This window comes from Babylonia areolata, chromosome 13, assembly GCF_041734735.1.
Source record: "Babylonia areolata isolate BAREFJ2019XMU chromosome 13, ASM4173473v1, whole genome shotgun sequence".
Taxonomy (NCBI): Eukaryota; Metazoa; Mollusca; class Gastropoda; order Neogastropoda; family Buccinidae; genus Babylonia; species Babylonia areolata.
Window position 1 is genome coordinate 12996232 of NC_134888.1, and position 17500 is coordinate 13013731.

At 47.7% G+C, this 17500-nt stretch overlaps 2 protein-coding genes across 2 annotated transcripts in view; one reads left to right on the forward strand and one right to left on the reverse strand.

The window, feature by feature from the left end:
- LOC143289341 (transient receptor potential cation channel subfamily M member 4-like) overlaps positions 1–8075 on the reverse strand; it is a 59090-nt gene extending 51015 nt beyond the window's left edge. Inside the window, exon 1 of the mRNA XM_076598342.1 lies at positions 7934–8075. Within this exon, the coding sequence (XP_076454457.1) occupies positions 7934–8075 (142 nt within the window). The remainder of the gene's footprint in view (positions 1–7933) is intronic.
- Positions 1078–9246, forward strand: LOC143289342 (uncharacterized). Its single transcript, XM_076598343.1, has 2 exons — positions 1078–1296; positions 8376–9246. The coding sequence occupies exon 2, from the start codon at positions 8398–8400 to the stop codon at positions 9244–9246; it is 849 nt and encodes a 282-aa protein (XP_076454458.1). The 5' UTR covers positions 1078–1296; positions 8376–8397.
- The last annotated feature ends 8254 nt before the right edge of the window (positions 9247–17500 follow it).

Consider the following 17500-nt stretch of genomic DNA (forward strand, 5'->3'; position numbering starts at 1 on the left):
AACAACAAAACAAAACATTTTGGTATGTTTACTTCTTTGCATGGTTTGGCATTTACTTTAAAAGTTTTGTTTGTTTTTATGTTTTCTTCTCTTTTGTCTTGCTTGTTTGTTTGTTTGTTTTTTTTATTTTATTGCATTATAACTCATCTGAGTATCAACTTCTTTCTTGATATTTTAAACCATTCATTCATCCATTCACTCTTTCATTCGTTCGTCCGTGAAACCATTCTGTGGGTCACCTCGTGCTGAGCGTGTCCAGCGGACGGAGAACGGACACCTGAGTGTCACGTGACGATTCACACAGAACGAGCCGAGGAATCGATGACTCGTTTCCATCCTACAGTCTCAGATCCACAGACAAAACAATAAACATGCCAGAAAAAAAAAAAGCAAATCAAATCAAAACAAAACAAACAAACAAACAAAAACCAAACGAACATACATATAGATCGCGTAACTGTACGTCAGTGTTGAATTGGCGCCAGTCTTGCGGATAACACACACACACACGCGCGCGCGCGCACACACTCCAGATGTGGATGAGTGTTAGAAAGTTTTTATGTGCACATACACCATAATTCATTATCATCTTCTACGAACACTATTTTGTTCTCAACCGGTATTTAGACAGTCTGAGGGCTGACTAATTATAATGAATGTGTTCACAGTTGTGACTTTCGAGTTATGATTTTTATGCATTTCGGTTAAGATAAAACTTTGTCAGTATTTCGTTCCACTATGATCGATACAAAAACCAGTCCGTCAACACGGAGATCGGGCCATAAATGAAGTTATGTGTTTTTCAGTTTTCGTTCCTGTTTTGTTTGTTTTTTGGGTTTTTCTGTTTTAAACACATGCACAAACGTGGTGCACGCACAGAGCATCCGAGTACATAGGTGACCTGGGAACAGGCCAATGGGGACGACGCCGAATCTGTATTGCGGTGAACGAGGCCTTCCCAGAAGGTCGTCGAACGATCTCAAACATGCCAAATGTCACGTCCGCAGCCCAAGCTTTGTCAACAGCTTCTTTTTTTCAGAAACCGGGAAATCCCGGTCTTAGTCGTTTGGTGAACGACACTGCGAGGAAGAGGAGAGAAGTCGTCATTCAGTGACTGAGAAGCGACCGGAAAAGTTTTCACATTGCGCTTTGTGGAAAAGAGACTAAATCGTGAAGGCGATTGTTTTCAACGCAAGACTCGAACAGTGTTTGTGTTTCTATTACAAGGTTTACCACACCGTTTTGCAACCAGCTGTCCAACGTATTAAAAAGATCTGCACTGACTGCGCAAAAACTGTAAGCATACCTTGTGTATGCAGCGATGTCCCGCTCACACTCTCATACGGAACACGTGCATGCACAATGTTTTGTTCATTCCGTTTATTCCCTTGTTTACTTCTTCTGATCCACTGTTGAAGGTTTCTGGTGGCAGGTGTGTGGCTGAATGCACAGCCCCGTGTCATATGTTGCATGCATTTTTAATTGTGTCATTTTTGGCCACTCGATCTCGGCCACTTAATTCAACATACGTCCCTTTCTGAAAATGAGTCATGTGCGTTCTGTGCATAAATTCTTTCATTTCTCCAATCATTCTAGGTCAGTTATTAGTGGTTCTTTATTTTGTTATGTTTTTATCACTGAGGAGTCGGCACTTAAATTCCACTGTTTTGTTGTTGTTGTGTTATGTTTTGTTTTCATCAACATGCGCTTAAGTTTTCACTATGTTTTCATCAAGAGCATGCACTTTGACTTCTTTTTTTTTATCACAGGCAAGCACCTGATGTTTTTTGTGGGTTTTTTTGTTTTGTTTTTTTGATAAGCACATGCACTTTACTTTCACTGTTTTATGAAGAGCATGCGAGTAACTTCCCCTATGTCTTAACTGGAAAGCATACACTTGCACTTGTGAACATCATTCCATGCTGGTTTATGAATACTTTTGTAAAGGCATTTTATTTTTTGTGAGTCGAGGAAGCATGAAGAGCAGGATTAACAATAAACAAGGGAACCACTTCCTGATATGATTTTGAGAGTGAAGATAATTTCGGAAGACTGGGGCTTTAAAAATCTAATGACGTCTCTCTGTCCGCCGTCTCAGTGTGTGTGTGTGTGTGTGTGTGTGTGTGTGTGTGTGTGTGTGTGTGTGTGTGAGAGAGAGAGAGATTGAGAGAGAGAGAGAGAGAGAGAGAGAGAGAGCTCATGCGTGCGCCATAAGTGTGCTTCTACAATCTGTCTTATACGTCTCTTCATTTCTGATCTTTTGACAGATGCACTGCGGACAAGAACACTCTCTCTCTCTCTCTCTCTCTCTCTCTCTCTCTCTCACGCACACACACACGCACACACACACACACACACACACACACACACACACACACACACACACACACACACACACACAGACACACGCACGCACGCACGCACGCACGCACTGACACACACTCACACATGCGTGCAAGCCGGCCCGCTTGACTTCTTGCAACTGAAGCCACAGGCACAGGGGGAAAAAGAATGGCAATAGAAACCGGCCGAGACCAGGAAGTATCAGCCAAGTGATCACACACATAATTATGTTCAGCGGACAACTGCACCAGGTGATATTTGTCTGGGCTCACGTTTTACATTTGAAAACATGCTGCGAGCTGTATGAAATGCACGCCTTGAGAGATTGGATTTGATTTGATTTGATTTGCATCCGATGACTTGTAAATGAGCAGTGAAAAAATATTATGGAAAAAGCCCTCTCTCACCACTAGCACCTGCGGTACTGTCACCCCTCAATTCCCGGAGAGAGAGAGAGGGGGGGGTGGGGGGAGACTGGGAGAAAGAGAGATAGTGTGGGAGGGAGAGAGAGGGAGAGAGCGAGAGAAAGAGGGAGAGAGAGGGAAAGAGAGGGAGATCGGGAGAAAGAGAGTGTGGAAGGGAGAGAGCGAGTGAGAGAGGGAGAGAGAGGGAGATCGGGAGAAAGAGAGTGTGGAAGGGAGAGAGAGGGAGAGAGAGGGAGATCGGGAGAAAGAGAGTGTGGAAGGGAGAGAGCGAGTGAGAGAGGGAGAGAGAGGGAGATCGGGAGAAAGAGAGAGTATGGGAGGGAGAGAGCGGAAGAGAGAGGGAGAAAGAGAGGGAGATCGGGAGAAAGAGAGTGTGGGAGGGAGAGAGAGGGAGAGAGAGAGAGAGATCGGGAGAAAGAGAGAGTGTGGGAGGGAGAGAGCGGGAGAGAGAGGGAGAGAGAGAGGGAGATCAGGAGAAAGAGAGCGGGAGAGAGAGGGAGAGAGAGGGAGATCGGGAGAAAGAGAGAGTGTGTGTGAGGGAGAGAGAGGGAGAGAGAGGGAGATCGGCAGAAAGAGAGAGTATGTGGGAGGGAGAGAGCGGGAGAGAGAGGGAGAGAGAGGGAGATCGGCAGAAAGAGAGAGTGTGTGGGAGGGAGAGAGCAGGAGAGAGAGGGAGAGAGAGGGAGATCGGGAGAGAGAGCAGGAGAGAGAGGGAGAGAGAGGGAGATCGGGAGAAAGAGAGAGTGTGGGAGGGAGAAAGCAGGAGAGAGAGAGAGTGTGGGAGGGAGAAAGCAGGAGAGAGAGAGAGAGAGAGACTGGGAGAAAGAGAGTGCCAGTGGGAGGGAAATAGCGAGAGAGAGAGAGAGAGAGAGGGAGAGAGACTGGGAGAAAGAGAGATAGTGTGAGAGGGAGAGAGCGGGGGAGATCGGGAGAAAGAGAGAGTGTGGGAAAGAGAGAGCGGGAGAGAGAGGGAGATCGGGAGAAAGAGAGAGTGTGGGAAAGAGAGAGCGGGAGAGAGAGGGAGATCGGGAGAAAGAGAGAGTGTGGGAAAGAGAGAGCGGGAAAGAGAAAAAGAAAGTCATGCACACAGACAGACAGAGACAAAGAAGGACAAATGAGATTGGGAGAGAGAGAGGGGGGAGGGAGAGAGGGGAGGGAGAGAGAGGGGGGAGAGAGAGAGGGGAGAGAGAGAGAGGGGAGAGAGAGGGGGGGAGAGAGAGAGAGGGGAGGGAGAGAGAGAGGGGGAGAGAGAGGGGAGGGAGAGAGAGGGGGGGAGAGAGAGAGAGGGGAGGGAGAGAGAGGGGAGAGAGAGAGAGGGGAGAGAGAGAGGGGGGAGAGAGAGAGAGGGGATGGAGAGAGAGAGGGGGGGAGAGAGGGGAGGGAGAGAGGGGGGGAGAGAGAGAGGGGAGGGAGAGAGAGAGGGGGGGAGAGAGAGGGGAGGGAGGGAGAGAGGGGAGGGAGAGAGAGAGGGGGGGAGAGAGAGGGGAGGGAGAGAGAGAGGGGGGGAGAGAGAGAGGGGAGGGAGAGAGAGAGGGGGGGAGAGAGAGAGGGGGGAGGGAGAGAGGGGAGAGAGAGGGGGAGAGAGAGAGGGGAGGGAGAGAGGGGGGAGGGAGAGAGGGGAGGGAGAGAGGGGGGAGGGAGAGAGGGGAGGGAGAGAGGGGAGGGAGAGAGAGAGGGGGGGAGAGAGAGAGAGGGGAGGGAGAGAGAGAGAGGGAGAGAGGGGGAAGAGAGAGAGGGAGAGAGGGGGGAGAGAGAGAGAGGGGGGTGAGAGAGAGAGGGGGGGAGAGAGAGAGGGGGGGAGAGAGAGGGGGGGGAGAGAGAGAGGGGAGAGAGAGAGAGAGGGAGAGAGAGAGGGGGGGAGAGAGAGGGGAGGGAGAGACGGGGGAGGGAGAGAGAGGGGAGGGAGAGAGAGGGGGGAGAGAGAGAGGGGGGGGAGAGAGGGGAGGGAGAGAGAGAGAGGGGAGGGAGAGAGAGGGGAGGGAGAGAGGGGGGAGAGAGAGAGGGGAGGGAGAGAGAGAGAGGGGGGAGAGAGAGGGGAGGGAGAGAGGGGGGAGGGAGAGAGAGGGGAGGGAGAGAGAGGGGAGGGAGAGAGGGGGAGGGAGAGAGAGGGGAGGGAGAGAGAGAGAGAGGGGGGGAGAGAGAGGGGGAGGAGAGAGGGGGAGGGAGAGAGAGGAGAGGGAGAGAGAGGGGAGGGAGAGAGAGAGGGGAGGGAGAGAGGGGGGGGGAGAGAGGGGGGAGGGAGAGAGAGGGGGGGGAGAGAGAGAGAGGGGAGGGAGAGAGGGGGGGGAGATGGGGGGGGGGGAGAGAAAGAGAATTATGAACGTAGTCTACCATACAGCAAGCAAGCTGGTAAAAAAAAAAAAGAAGTAAGGAATGATATGATCGTGATGATGATGATGATCATTGTCGTTTTTATTACTGTTATCATCATACCAGCAAGTGCCTGTGGAATGACAAAACAGCCGGATGCACAGAGCTCAGATCTCGTCAAGTTCGGGGACAAGTGCCCTGCTTCAGAGTGTGATGATTGGCTGCCGTTCACACTGACAATGGCCACTTTTGTAGTGAATTGTAATCATCTGACAAAACTGAACACTTACACCAGAGTATGGCGTGAGTTTTGTGTGTGTCGAAATGGATTATTTGGCTGCCTTTTCTAAAGACAGAAAAACGTCTGTTTCAAACTTTTCTATTCTTGAACTTTTGTGAAGTCTGCGTTGAAGAATTGAATTGTAAGTCTTGTTTTCCTCTGCTACTCAGTTACCAGGAGTTAGTATCATGTGACTATTAGTGTCAAGCTGCATCTTCAGAGTGGCGTTATTGATTACTATGAGAATTGTCCATCCCGGCGTCAAGGCACAGCTTTCTCGGCGTGTAGCGTCAGTCACCAAGCTGTGTTGTGCCCACAGCCCCGACTGTCAGTCCCCCACTTTGATGGGTCACAGTCATCCCCTCTGCTGGTGAGGACGTGCATGTGCCTGAGTCATGATGAACTGGTTGGAAGTCAAAAACCATTCGTTTTGGTGGTGATTCACCATAACAGTGTGATAAAAGTCATAAAAGCAAGATAATTAACAATCATTAACACCAAAATCAACACTTTCACAGCGCAGTTACATCTTTTGACAAAAATAATTCTCCATCTACCTGAGAAACGACAATTTTTTTTTAAACGAACAAACAATCATCTCTCATTGACATGAAAATACATGCACGAATTGATGGTATTTTGCGATCACGTCACAGAGAGACAGAAAGAGCAGAGAGATGTCTTTCCAGTCACTGGCAGTAACTACGGGGGGAGGGGGGGGAGGGGGGGGCGAAAGGGGGGGGGGGGGTCCTATCCCAGTCGTCCTGAAAGATTTTCCCTCTTGTAGACTTTTTTTTTTTTTAAGTGTTTCCCTGTCATACTATAACTTTTTTCTAACTCCTCACGAGCCACCAACAGCCTTCAGCATTTACACATTTCGCTGAAGGTATTAATGACGTCATTGTTATTTATATCTGCGCCACTTTTTTTTTCATTTCGTGTACACAGTATCAGCGTGATTAACAGCAGGCCTATGTGGTACGCACAGGTCCATCATGTTGTGGTGTGTTGTAGGTTTTGTGTCTACGGAAAAGTAGACAACTGAGGACAAAGTGAAAAGTTACAATACTTTTGTATCTAGTATCTGTCGTGTGTGTGTGTGTGTGTGTGTGTGTGTGTGTGTGTGCGTGTGTGTGTATCTGCGTGCATGAGTGCTTCTCTGTGTGTGTATCTGCGTGCATGCGTGTGTGTGTGCGTGCGTGCGTGTGTATCACTATGTGTCTGTCTGTCTGTGACCTGTCCACCACTCAGAAAAGGGTTCAGTGGGGACGACCAGCATCACGTGACAACACCGCTGCACGTGCTCATCGAACGGACGCATCAATCGGTGTGGGTTGACAGTCGTCACATCGTGTGAGGGGCTTTCCTGACAAACACATCCTGAAGCACAATAGCCAGCTCATCAGCCACATCACAGAGCAACTGTGCCATTGTGGACAGTGTCAACACGAGCACCACACGTGGCCGTACAAGCCAGATAAAGCCCATATCGTTTTGTTTCTTTTGTGAGCAGATTCACAAGATGGCAGACCACCATGTAAACCACAACATAGCATGAGCTTATGTAGGGCTCGTGAAAAGGGGAAAAACATGAAAAAGAAAATGCTTGATTATGTGTGACTCCAACTGGGCAGAACAGGAAAGTGGCTCTCAATATGAACCGCAGCACAGAAACTAACGCTAACTTTGACTTGAGTCACATAGGATCGCAAAATAAAATCGACTTGTGAGTTACAGCTAAACATGAAATTTGACTTGTGAGTCATTGCAAAACAAGAAATTTGACTTGTGAGCCTCAACAAACGCAAAATTTGACTTGACAGTCACAGCTGAACACGAAATTTGACCTCCGAGTCATGACCAAACGCGAAATTTGACTTGGCAGTCACAGCTGAACACGAAATTTGACCTCCGAGTCATGACCAAACGCGAAATTTGACTTGGCAGTCACAGCTGAACACGAAATTTGACCTCCGAGTCATGACCAAACGCGAAATTTGACTTGACAGTCACAGCTGAACACAAAATTTGACCTCCGAGTCATGACCAAACGCGAAATTTGACTTGACAGTCACAGCTGAACACGAAATTTGACTTGACAGTCACAGCTGAACACGAAATTTGACTTAAAAGTCACAGCTGAACACGACATGTGACTTATGAATCACGAAAGAACGGACAGATCATGAGTATAAAACAATCTATGAAATCTGCTGTGTGATCTGCTGTGTGATCTGCTACACCTAATGTTAAACATGGCTTATGATTGTGAATAAAACAGCTTTGTGGGTTACGTGAATAAAAGGAAGAAAGAAAAGTACAGAATTATGATGCGAGAATGGACACAGACAGCGTCAAGTGCACTCATAAACTCAACAGTTTGATAAACACCATACCCATACTGTGCAACTGAGCTGTGTGTGTATATGGAGAATCAGAGTGAATCCCACAGAGTCCTTATGTTTCGTTGCCAAGCTTTGCCAAGGACATGGAGAACGCAGTCCACCAGACTTGTACTGTTCCACACCGGAACACTTTCAATCCACACCGGAACACTTTCAATCTTTCAATCCACACTGGAACACTTTCAATCCACACCGGAACACTTTCAATCCACACTGGAACACTTTCAATCCACACTGGAACACTTTCAATCCACACTGGAACACTTTCAATCCACACTGGAACACTTTCAATCCACACCGACCCTTTGACATGCGTCCGTCAGTCAGCCGATCAGTTCCTTCACTGGAAAAGTGTGCACATTAATCCCCCGCGCCCCCACTCCCGAATACGGAGTACAGCTGCCTAAACAGCGCGTGTGGGGGCCGGGGGGATGGGGGCGGGGGGGTGGGTTCAAACGGTCCTTAGTGTGCACGATCTCTGACAACATCTGTGGAGGAACTGAACCGCCGTGCCGGTGTGCAGCTGAGAGGTATGGCTGGCGTCCCAGGGAGGACTAGTTGTTGGTGCCGCACGTGCCCTTGACGTGTGTCTGTTTATCTCTCTCTGTGTAGACCCAAAGAGACACAGAACCAAATGGAGACTAAGGTATCAGCAGGCTCATCAAGACGCTCTCAGCAGCAGCAGGAAATTGTCCCTGCGGCAGTGGAAGCCGTGCTGCTGGTTGGGTCCTACCCTAAAGACCTCGTGCTGTCCACTTACCATCACCTGACCACAGCGTCCCCTACTCGGGTGGACCGCCCCGGGACAGAAGGAGCTTCTGCAGGTGCTCCAGAGCCCGTCACTGCCCAGGCTCTAATGACGGCCATGCTGGAACAGGCCAAAGCATCACACAGCCACAGCTCACCGAGCGGGGCATCCTGGCTGACCGATGAGGTAGAGAGGCGTGAGGGAGGGGCAGACGATGAGGTGGAGGAGGACGGTGCTGGGGATGAACCAGGGCGGCCTTCATCGTCAGGCAGACCCCTGCCTCCTGGCACGACACCCGGCCACAGGGAGGCCACAGCAGACAGCAACCACAGCGTGGCAGTCACGACAGAGGCCGGCACAGACCCGTCCTCCTCCTCCACCACCACTGCCGGCCCTTCAACAGGCGCCGCGGCCACGGGCCAGCACACCGTCCCTACTGGCGCTGAAGCCCCGACTGAAACGAGCTCCACGTGTACCGCCACCTCTGCATCAGGAAACGATGCTACCTCTGCATCAGGAAACGACGCCACCTCTGCATCAGGAAACGATGCCACCTCTGCGCCAACACCCGCCGTGTCCGGACAGCCCGTTGTCCCGCTGGTTTTCTCAACACCCGAGAACGAATCCGCCCCACCCCAGCAGCCCCATGAATCTCAATGGCCTGCCGACACGTCCTTCACCTTCTCCACGCCGCCGGAGGGCAGCAGCCTGGCAGAGGAGTGTCACGCTCTGTAAGAGAGCGGACTAGAAACCCCCACCCAGCCCAGCACTAACACCCAGACAACACAAACACAGACTACAACAATCCGGGGTTCACATACATTTGTTTAATCACACACCTAGCTTGCCCACAAACAATAACCACAACCCCAGCTGCAACAACACTTAAATAACAATGGATAAATATAACACACACACACAAAAAAACAAACCCACACACACAAAAAAAAACAACAGAGCTTTAAGATAAGGAAACAAGCACAACGTTAATGCTGTCGTGACGACGACGACGAACAGTAAGTGACGACGACGAAGAACAGCGACGACGAACACGAAGAACGGCGACGACGAACACGAAGAACAGTGACGACAAAGACGAACAGTAAGTTACGACGACGTAGAACAGTGACGACAGACGCGAAGAACAGCGACGACGAACACGAACAGTGACGCCGAAGACGAAGAGCAGTGACGACGAAGACGAAGAGCAGAACACCCAGACAGCTGAGCGCCAGGCCAGAGAACGCTGGCGACGGAAGCCAGCGGCAGGCGGCAGCAGCCAACGGAGGCCTGGACCAAGGAAGTCAAAGGCAGGCAGAGGGGTTCCCGGGGAGACAGTGGAGGGTCAGTGGAAGAGTAGGGAAGTCCGTGGATAAACACGAAAGTGGGAATGCTGAAACCACTGTATATAGCCTATTATCCACTGGTAGGATTCACTTTTGGACAACCCCAATTAAACAGCTTAAATGTACCCAGCCCAGAATTCGTAAAGAAAACAAATCTTACAAAATTTAGTTTAACCCCTCCCTGATCAACACATGGGCTACAGAATAGATCAATTTTACTCAGCTGCGCTATTTCTGAAGTTTAAAAGGCTGACAACAACCACACCCAAGAGCAAGGATAACGGAAAAGGATAAGGGGGTAGTTTGGAATATTCTAGCTTATGTATCATATATAATACAGTGACACACATACATACACATTAATAGAACTAACAACTGAAGGGGTTCATAAGGAAAACTTAAATCTAGATTTTACGGTTGAACCCTTTAATACACGTAACAAATATTTTATCACATTCTTATAAAATTTATGTCTAAAAATGCATACGCATCCTACAAATGCACATAAAAGAGCAAAGTATTATATTTACTTAAATATTCTCTCTCTCTCTCTCTCTCTCTCTCATTCACGGACATGAACACAAGACAGACACAACACAGGTTAGGACTGTCTTTACAGTCTCCTCTTACCTTCCAGAGAGGTACCACTACCCCAAAGCTGGAAGTTCACACAGAGAACACAGAGACCACGACCACTCGGAGGAAAATGATCCCCACTACAAGCGTCCAGACGGCAAACAGCCCTGAAGAGAGCCAAAGACTGGCACGGCTGCCTCCTCTGACAGTCGCGGGCGAAAAGCCCAGAATCTTGTCATTTGTTGACAAGGAAGAGGCTGATCTCAGTTCAGTGACAGCCTGAACTGAGACCGAGACAGACTGAAAATCTCGTGCAAACCGCACAACCCACACTGCTCTCTAGCTAGATGGGGTGGGTGAATGAGGGGGTTTAGCACTCGTATCTGATTTTGTCATGAGATGTGACAACAGCCCCCCTCACAAGTTCAAACGAAGATTGAAACTTAATTATAACCATGTCACACAGAATGACAAACACAATAACACACATTCCCACTGCCGTATCATCCACAATGTCCTCTCAAACAGAGACATATGCCAAGGCACTGCCCTCCTGAAACTAAATGTAAGGAAAAGGCGAAAACAACAACAACAACAACATCAAAACTATGAAGTCTGGAATAACAGGATGAATTGCAAATTATAGAATTGCCAACCTTACCAACTAATAAGTAATATTAAAAGATACACATGGCCAGTATACAGCTGCCTCATTCAGGTGTTAACACTCAAACTGGGCCGTATTCAGATCATATTTCATCCAACTCTGGCAGACGGCTGAGGAAGTCAGCACCAACGTTTTCTTTGCCAGGAATGGCTTGCACCCTGAACGAGAAAGGCTGCAACTGTAGAGCCCAGCGCGTCAGTCTGCCGCTGACCGTTTTGGCCCTGTCTAGATATTGCAGCGGCGCATGGTCCACCTGGATGACAAACTCCTTCCCGTAGAGGTAGGGTTCAAACCTCTGAATACCCCACACAAGAGCCAGGCATTCCTTTTCAATTGTGGGGTAATTGCGTTCGGCTGGGCTCAATTTCTTACTGGCACACGCCACTGGTTGAGCACCCATACCTTGATCTTGGAGCAGAAGAGCTCCCAACCCCACGTTCGAAGCGTCAGTCCGCAGTATGAAAGGCTTGGACAGATCAGGGAGACAGCAAACTGGCCTACTGCAGAGGATTTGTTTGAGCTGCAGAAAAGCTCTCTCGCAGTACTCATCCCAGATAACTTTGTTTGGCTCCTTGCTCTTGGTTTTCCCAGTCAAGGGAAGAGCGATTTCCGCAAACTGAGGAACGAACCTCCTGTAGAACCCCACGAGGCCCAGAAACCCTCGGAGCTGTCGTTTCGTACAGGGACGAGGTGATTCTCGGATCTTCTCCATTTTTTCTGCATCTGGCCAAATTTTCCCAGCACCCACATGGTGACCCAGATAGTCTAACTCGCTGTGGCCGAGAAAACATTTGGAGGGCCGTGCTGTCAGCTTGCAATCACGCAACCGGGAAAACACGCTGCGTAAGAGCCTTAGATGCTGTGTTTCATCGGCGGAGGAGATAAGAACATCGTCCATGAAGTTGTCCACGTCCGGGCTGTTGAGAGGCAGTACTAACTTCCGCATCATGCGGGAAAATACTGCGCCAGCAGTTTTGAGGCCGAACGGCATTACACACCACTGGAAGTGTCCCTGAGGAGTGGTGAAAGCTGTTTTAGGGCGATCAGCTTCCGCCATGGGGATCTGCCAGTACCCCTTTGAAAGGTCTAGCTTCGAGAACACCTTTTTCCCTGATAACCGGGAAAACAGTGCCTCTACATCTGGCATTGGTTCAGCATCAAACACAGTTATCTTATTGATGCGACGGAAATCGACGCAAAACCGTACCTTTCCATCTTTCTTCTTTACGAGGACGATAGGAGAGGAGTATGGGGACGAGGATGGCTCTATCACGCCCATCTTCAACATTTGTTGGACCTCCTCTTGAATCGTCTCACGTTGGGAGTAGGGCAGTGGATACTGCTTAGCCCTAATAGGGGTGTCGGAGGTGAGATTGAGCGTGCATGTCTCGAGGTTCGTACAGGCAGGCAAGTCAGTGAGAACATCCCTAAACCCTCGAGTCATTTCACGAATGGCCTCTTTCAGTGAGGAGTTATCAGCGGCCAGCACAACATTCTCTGGACCTTCAGTTGCCTCCAGGGGCATGAGTGGAATGTCGCGTTCCACTGTCCTCGTTCCTTCCCAGACCTCCGGGTCTTCAATCACAGCCAGAGCCACAGTCCCTCTTCTCCCTATACCGTCTTTCCTCTTCCCTATATTCATCCTCCCTGTGATCCCTCCAGCGCCTGTAACGGCGCTCTTCCTCCCTATTTGCGCGCTCTTCCTCCTTAGCAGCAGCATCAACCACAAACCGTGCAAGGGCCTCACCAGTCAAACCCATGTCAGCACCCATGGCTTTGAATTTTGTGTAAGGATCCTGGTGAGATAGAGGAACAGTGTCCCCTTTCCTTCCATCATCAGACAGATTACCTGGGTCATCCTCTTTCAGTTGACCCCGTATCCATCCAGACAAACCTGACTTATCTATCTGAGAAGGAGTAGAGGTACTCGACTTATCCATCTGGGACTTTGACCCGGGAGTGACGGCCGCAGCCGTTTGTCGCCGAGTGGGCATTTCTTTCCCCTTTTTTTCTGTTTTTTTTTTTTTTTTTTTTTTTCTCCCCCTCGCAGAGTGCGAGAAAGGCCAACCAAACTCGGCCAAAATCAACAGCCAAAATCAAGTGCCTGAACAACAGCTAACTTTTTGAACAGGTAAGGTGTCTATCTTAACCTCACCCAAACATTCTTCCAGTGACACAGCATAATTTTAATCAGATATCATATGTACACAGGTAACAGACAAAACGATTACACCCAACCCTCTCCCACTCTAACCTAACGTACCCCGCATCTCCACCAAATTGTCACGCTCTGTAAGAGAGCGGACTAGAAACCCCCACCCAGCCCAGCACTAACACCCAGACAACACAAACACAGACTACAACAATCCGGGGTTCACATACATTTGTTTAATCACACACCTAGCTTGCCCACAAACAATAACCACAACCCCAGCTGCAACAACACTTAAATAACAATGGATAAATATAACACACACACACAAAAAAACAAACCCACACACACAAAAAAAAACAACAGAGCTTTAAGATAAGGAAACAAGCACAACGTTAATGCTGTCGTGACGACGACGACGAACAGTAAGTGACGACGACGAAGAACAGCGACGACGAACACGAAGAACGGCGACGACGAACACGAAGAACAGTGACGACAAAGACGAACAGTAAGTTACGACGACGTAGAACAGTGACGACAGACGCGAAGAACAGCGACGACGAACACGAACAGTGACGCCGAAGACGAAGAGCAGTGACGACGAAGACGAAGAGCAGAACACCCAGACAGCTGAGCGCCAGGCCAGAGAACGCTGGCGACGGAAGCCAGCGGCAGGCGGCAGCAGCCAACGGAGGCCTGGACCAAGGAAGTCAAAGGCAGGCAGAGGGGTTCCCGGGGAGACAGTGGAGGGTCAGTGGAAGAGTAGGGAAGTCCGTGGATAAACACGAAAGTGGGAATGCTGAAACCACTGTATATAGCCTATTATCCACTGGTAGGATTCACTTTTGGACAACCCCAATTAAACAGCTTAAATGTACCCAGCCCAGAATTCGTAAAGAAAACAAATCTTACAAAATTTAGTTTAACCCCTCCCTGATCAACACATGGGCTACAGAATAGATCAATTTTACTCAGCTGCGCTATTTCTGAAGTTTAAAAGGCTGACAACAACCACACCCAAGAGCAAGGATAACGGAAAAGGATAAGGGGGTAGTTTGGAATATTCTAGCTTATGTATCATATATAATACAGTGACACACATACATACACATTAATAGAACTAACAACTGAAGGGGTTCATAAGGAAAACTTAAATCTAGATTTTACGGTTGAACCCTTTAATACACGTAACAAATATTTTATCACATTCTTATAAAATTTATGTCTAAAAATGCATACGCATCCTACAAATGCACATAAAAGAGCAAAGTATTATATTTACTTAAATATTCTCTCTCTCTCTCTCTCTCTCTCTCATTCACGGACATGAACACAAGACAGACACAACACAGGTTAGGACTGTCTTTACAGTCTCCTCTTACCTTCCAGAGAGGTACCACTACCCCAAAGCTGGAAGTTCACACAGAGAACACAGAGACCACGACCACTCGGAGGAAAATGATCCCCACTACAAGCGTCCAGACGGCAAACAGCCCTGAAGAGAGCCAAAGACTGGCACGGCTGCCTCCTCTGACAGTCGCGGGCGAAAAGCCCAGAATCTTGTCATTTGTTGACAAGGAAGAGGCTGATCTCAGTTCAGTGACAGCCTGAACTGAGACCGAGACAGACTGAAAATCTCGTGCAAACCGCACAACCCACACTGCTCTCTAGCTAGATGGGGTGGGTGAATGAGGGGGTTTAGCACTCGTATCTGATTTTGTCATGAGATGTGACAAGGAGCGGGCCAAGGACCGGAAACGCCTGCTGACCAGACTGCGGGGTCTGAGGGCGGAGAACGAGCGGCTCAAGGCCCGACAGCTGTGCCGCCACTGCCGCCAGAGACCCACCGAGCTCACCTTCCTTCCCTGCGGACACTTCATCTTCTGTCAGACGTGCGGCTCCTCCTTCACCACCTGTCCTTCCTGCAGGAAAACCATCCTGGCCGACGTCAGGACCTTCCTGTCCTGAAGGCCCTGCTTTGGCTTTGAGAACGCCGACTTTTGGACCACCGCCACGGGCTGCACGGACACCTGACAGCCACTGGGGGGAGGGGGAAAGGGGGCTGGGGGAGGGTGGGGACACAAAGTACGGTGAAACTCGTTCCAGTCTGGTTGTCAGTGAGTTTGGTGCCAGAAATTGTTTTGTTCCTTTCCGCTCCAGGATTTGTACGTGGACCTGAAAAGCATGAATCCATTCAAAAGGTCAACCCTGTCTTCACACTGGTCCCTGAGACATCCTGACGGTACACAGCTCGTGCAAAGCCTCGTGTCTACAAGTACAGTACTCACTTCTTATGATGATTTCCTCATGTTTACAACAGTCGATGATGTTCACTGGTATGTTTTGTGGGTTCTATTTTTGACTCACTTGTGTAAACAAAGTGAGTCTATGTTTTAACCCGGTGTTCGGTTGTGTGTGTGTGTGTGTGTGTGTGTGTCTGTGTGTCTGTGTGTCCGTGGTAAACTTTAACATTGACATTTTCTCTGCAACTACTTTGTCAGTTGACACCAAATTTGGCATAAAAATAGGAAAAATCCAGTTCTTTCCAGTCATCTTGTTTAAAACAATATTGCGCTTCTGGGATTGGCACAAAAAAATAAAGAATGAAGCCTAATTATATGCAAACTGCATTTACTGTTATATCTATAGTTTTTTGTATTCTCTAAACTTGGCACTTTGATCCGATATTCTGACCCAACAGCTAGAGCAGTCATTATTATCATTTTTTGTTCAAACAGGAACTTCTTTTGCAAAGCATGGAATTTTTATTTATTTTGCAAACGTTTTGGTTCAGATAGTAAACAGGGGAAATTACTCTGTAATGCTAGTGGAGTTAATTTGCTTTAAACTGATCTTTCTCATCATAAACATTACATTTTGAAACAAGAGAGGCAAGGCCTTCAAGACTCACTTGTGATGCACTTTTTAAAAAAAATCCAAGCTTTTTATGTATTGAGTATAATTTCAAAATGTAATGTTTAAGATGAGAAAGATCAGTTTAAAGCAAACTAAGTTCCCCAGCAGAGTAATTTCCCTTGTTCTGCTATCTTCACCAAAACGTTTGCAATAAATAAAACTTCCATGCTTAGCAAAAGAAGTTCCTGTTTGAACAAAAAATGATAATAATGACAGATCCTTTGTTGGGTCGAATATCAGATCAAAGTGCCATGTTTAGAGAATACAAAAAATATAAATATAACAGTAAATGCATTATACTCAATACATAAAAACTTGGATTTTTTAAAAAGTGTATCACAAGTGAGTTTTGAAGGCCTTGCCGTTCTTGTTCTTATTATTCTTGAAGTGATCGTACAGTTTACTGGAAGACGATTCTAGCTCTCAAATGTTCAAAGGTGTGAATAAGGAGTGTGTCTGTTAAGTCCAAGACTGCTTTTACGCATTCCCACAAACGGCAAAAGACTATATATATATATATATATATATATATATATGACCAATTAATAAAAGAAAGAAAGAAAGAAAAACATCTGCTTTTACAAATTAGCACAGAAATTGTATTCATGATAAAGTAGTCCAAGCGTAGACATGTGTAAGCTGTTTTGCTTTTCTCTCATTGAAAAATGTTTGTACATATTTTTGTTCTCTCCCCCAAAAAATCAGATTTAATGTTTGAATGTAAATTAGCGCTTTTGGTATATCTGTGTGTGTGTGTGTGCGTATGTGTGCATGTTTTTTTTTTGTTTGTTTGTTTTTTAGTGTAAGTGTGTGCGTGCGTGTGTGTGTGTGGATGTTTGTTGGTGTGTGTGTGTGCATGTTTGTTTGCTTTTTGGTGTGTGTGCGTGCGTGTGTGCGTGTGCGTGTGTGTGTGTGTGTGTGCATGTTTGTTTTTTGGTGTGGTGTGTGTGTGTGTGTGTGTGTACGCGCGAGAGAGAGGCAGAGTCAGAGAGAGAATAGTCCTTTGATACTTTAGAAATGTATATATATATTTGTTCATGTTAACATGTATATGCATTTATGTGCGCAAGTGTGTGTGTGTGTGTGTGTGCGTGTGTGTGTGTCACACTCTGTGTGTGTGTGTGTGTGTGTGTGTGTGTGTGTGTGTGTGTGTGTGTGTTAAAACTGTACGTAACAATTTGATCTCACTTTTACGCCTTTGAATCGCAAATTTTAGCGAGATTCCCACTCCCCCATTAAATGTTGTCAGTTGAAACGTGTGCCTGTTCTCTGAATTAAACTAAACTGAACGAATCATCATCACCTTTGTTGTTGAATGCGGTGAATGAG

Excerpts from the sequence above, each read along its gene's own strand:
- LOC143289342 (XM_076598343.1), top strand. The coding sequence starts at position 8,398 with ATGGAGACTAAGGTATCAGCAGGCTCATCAAGACGCTCTCAGCAGCAG.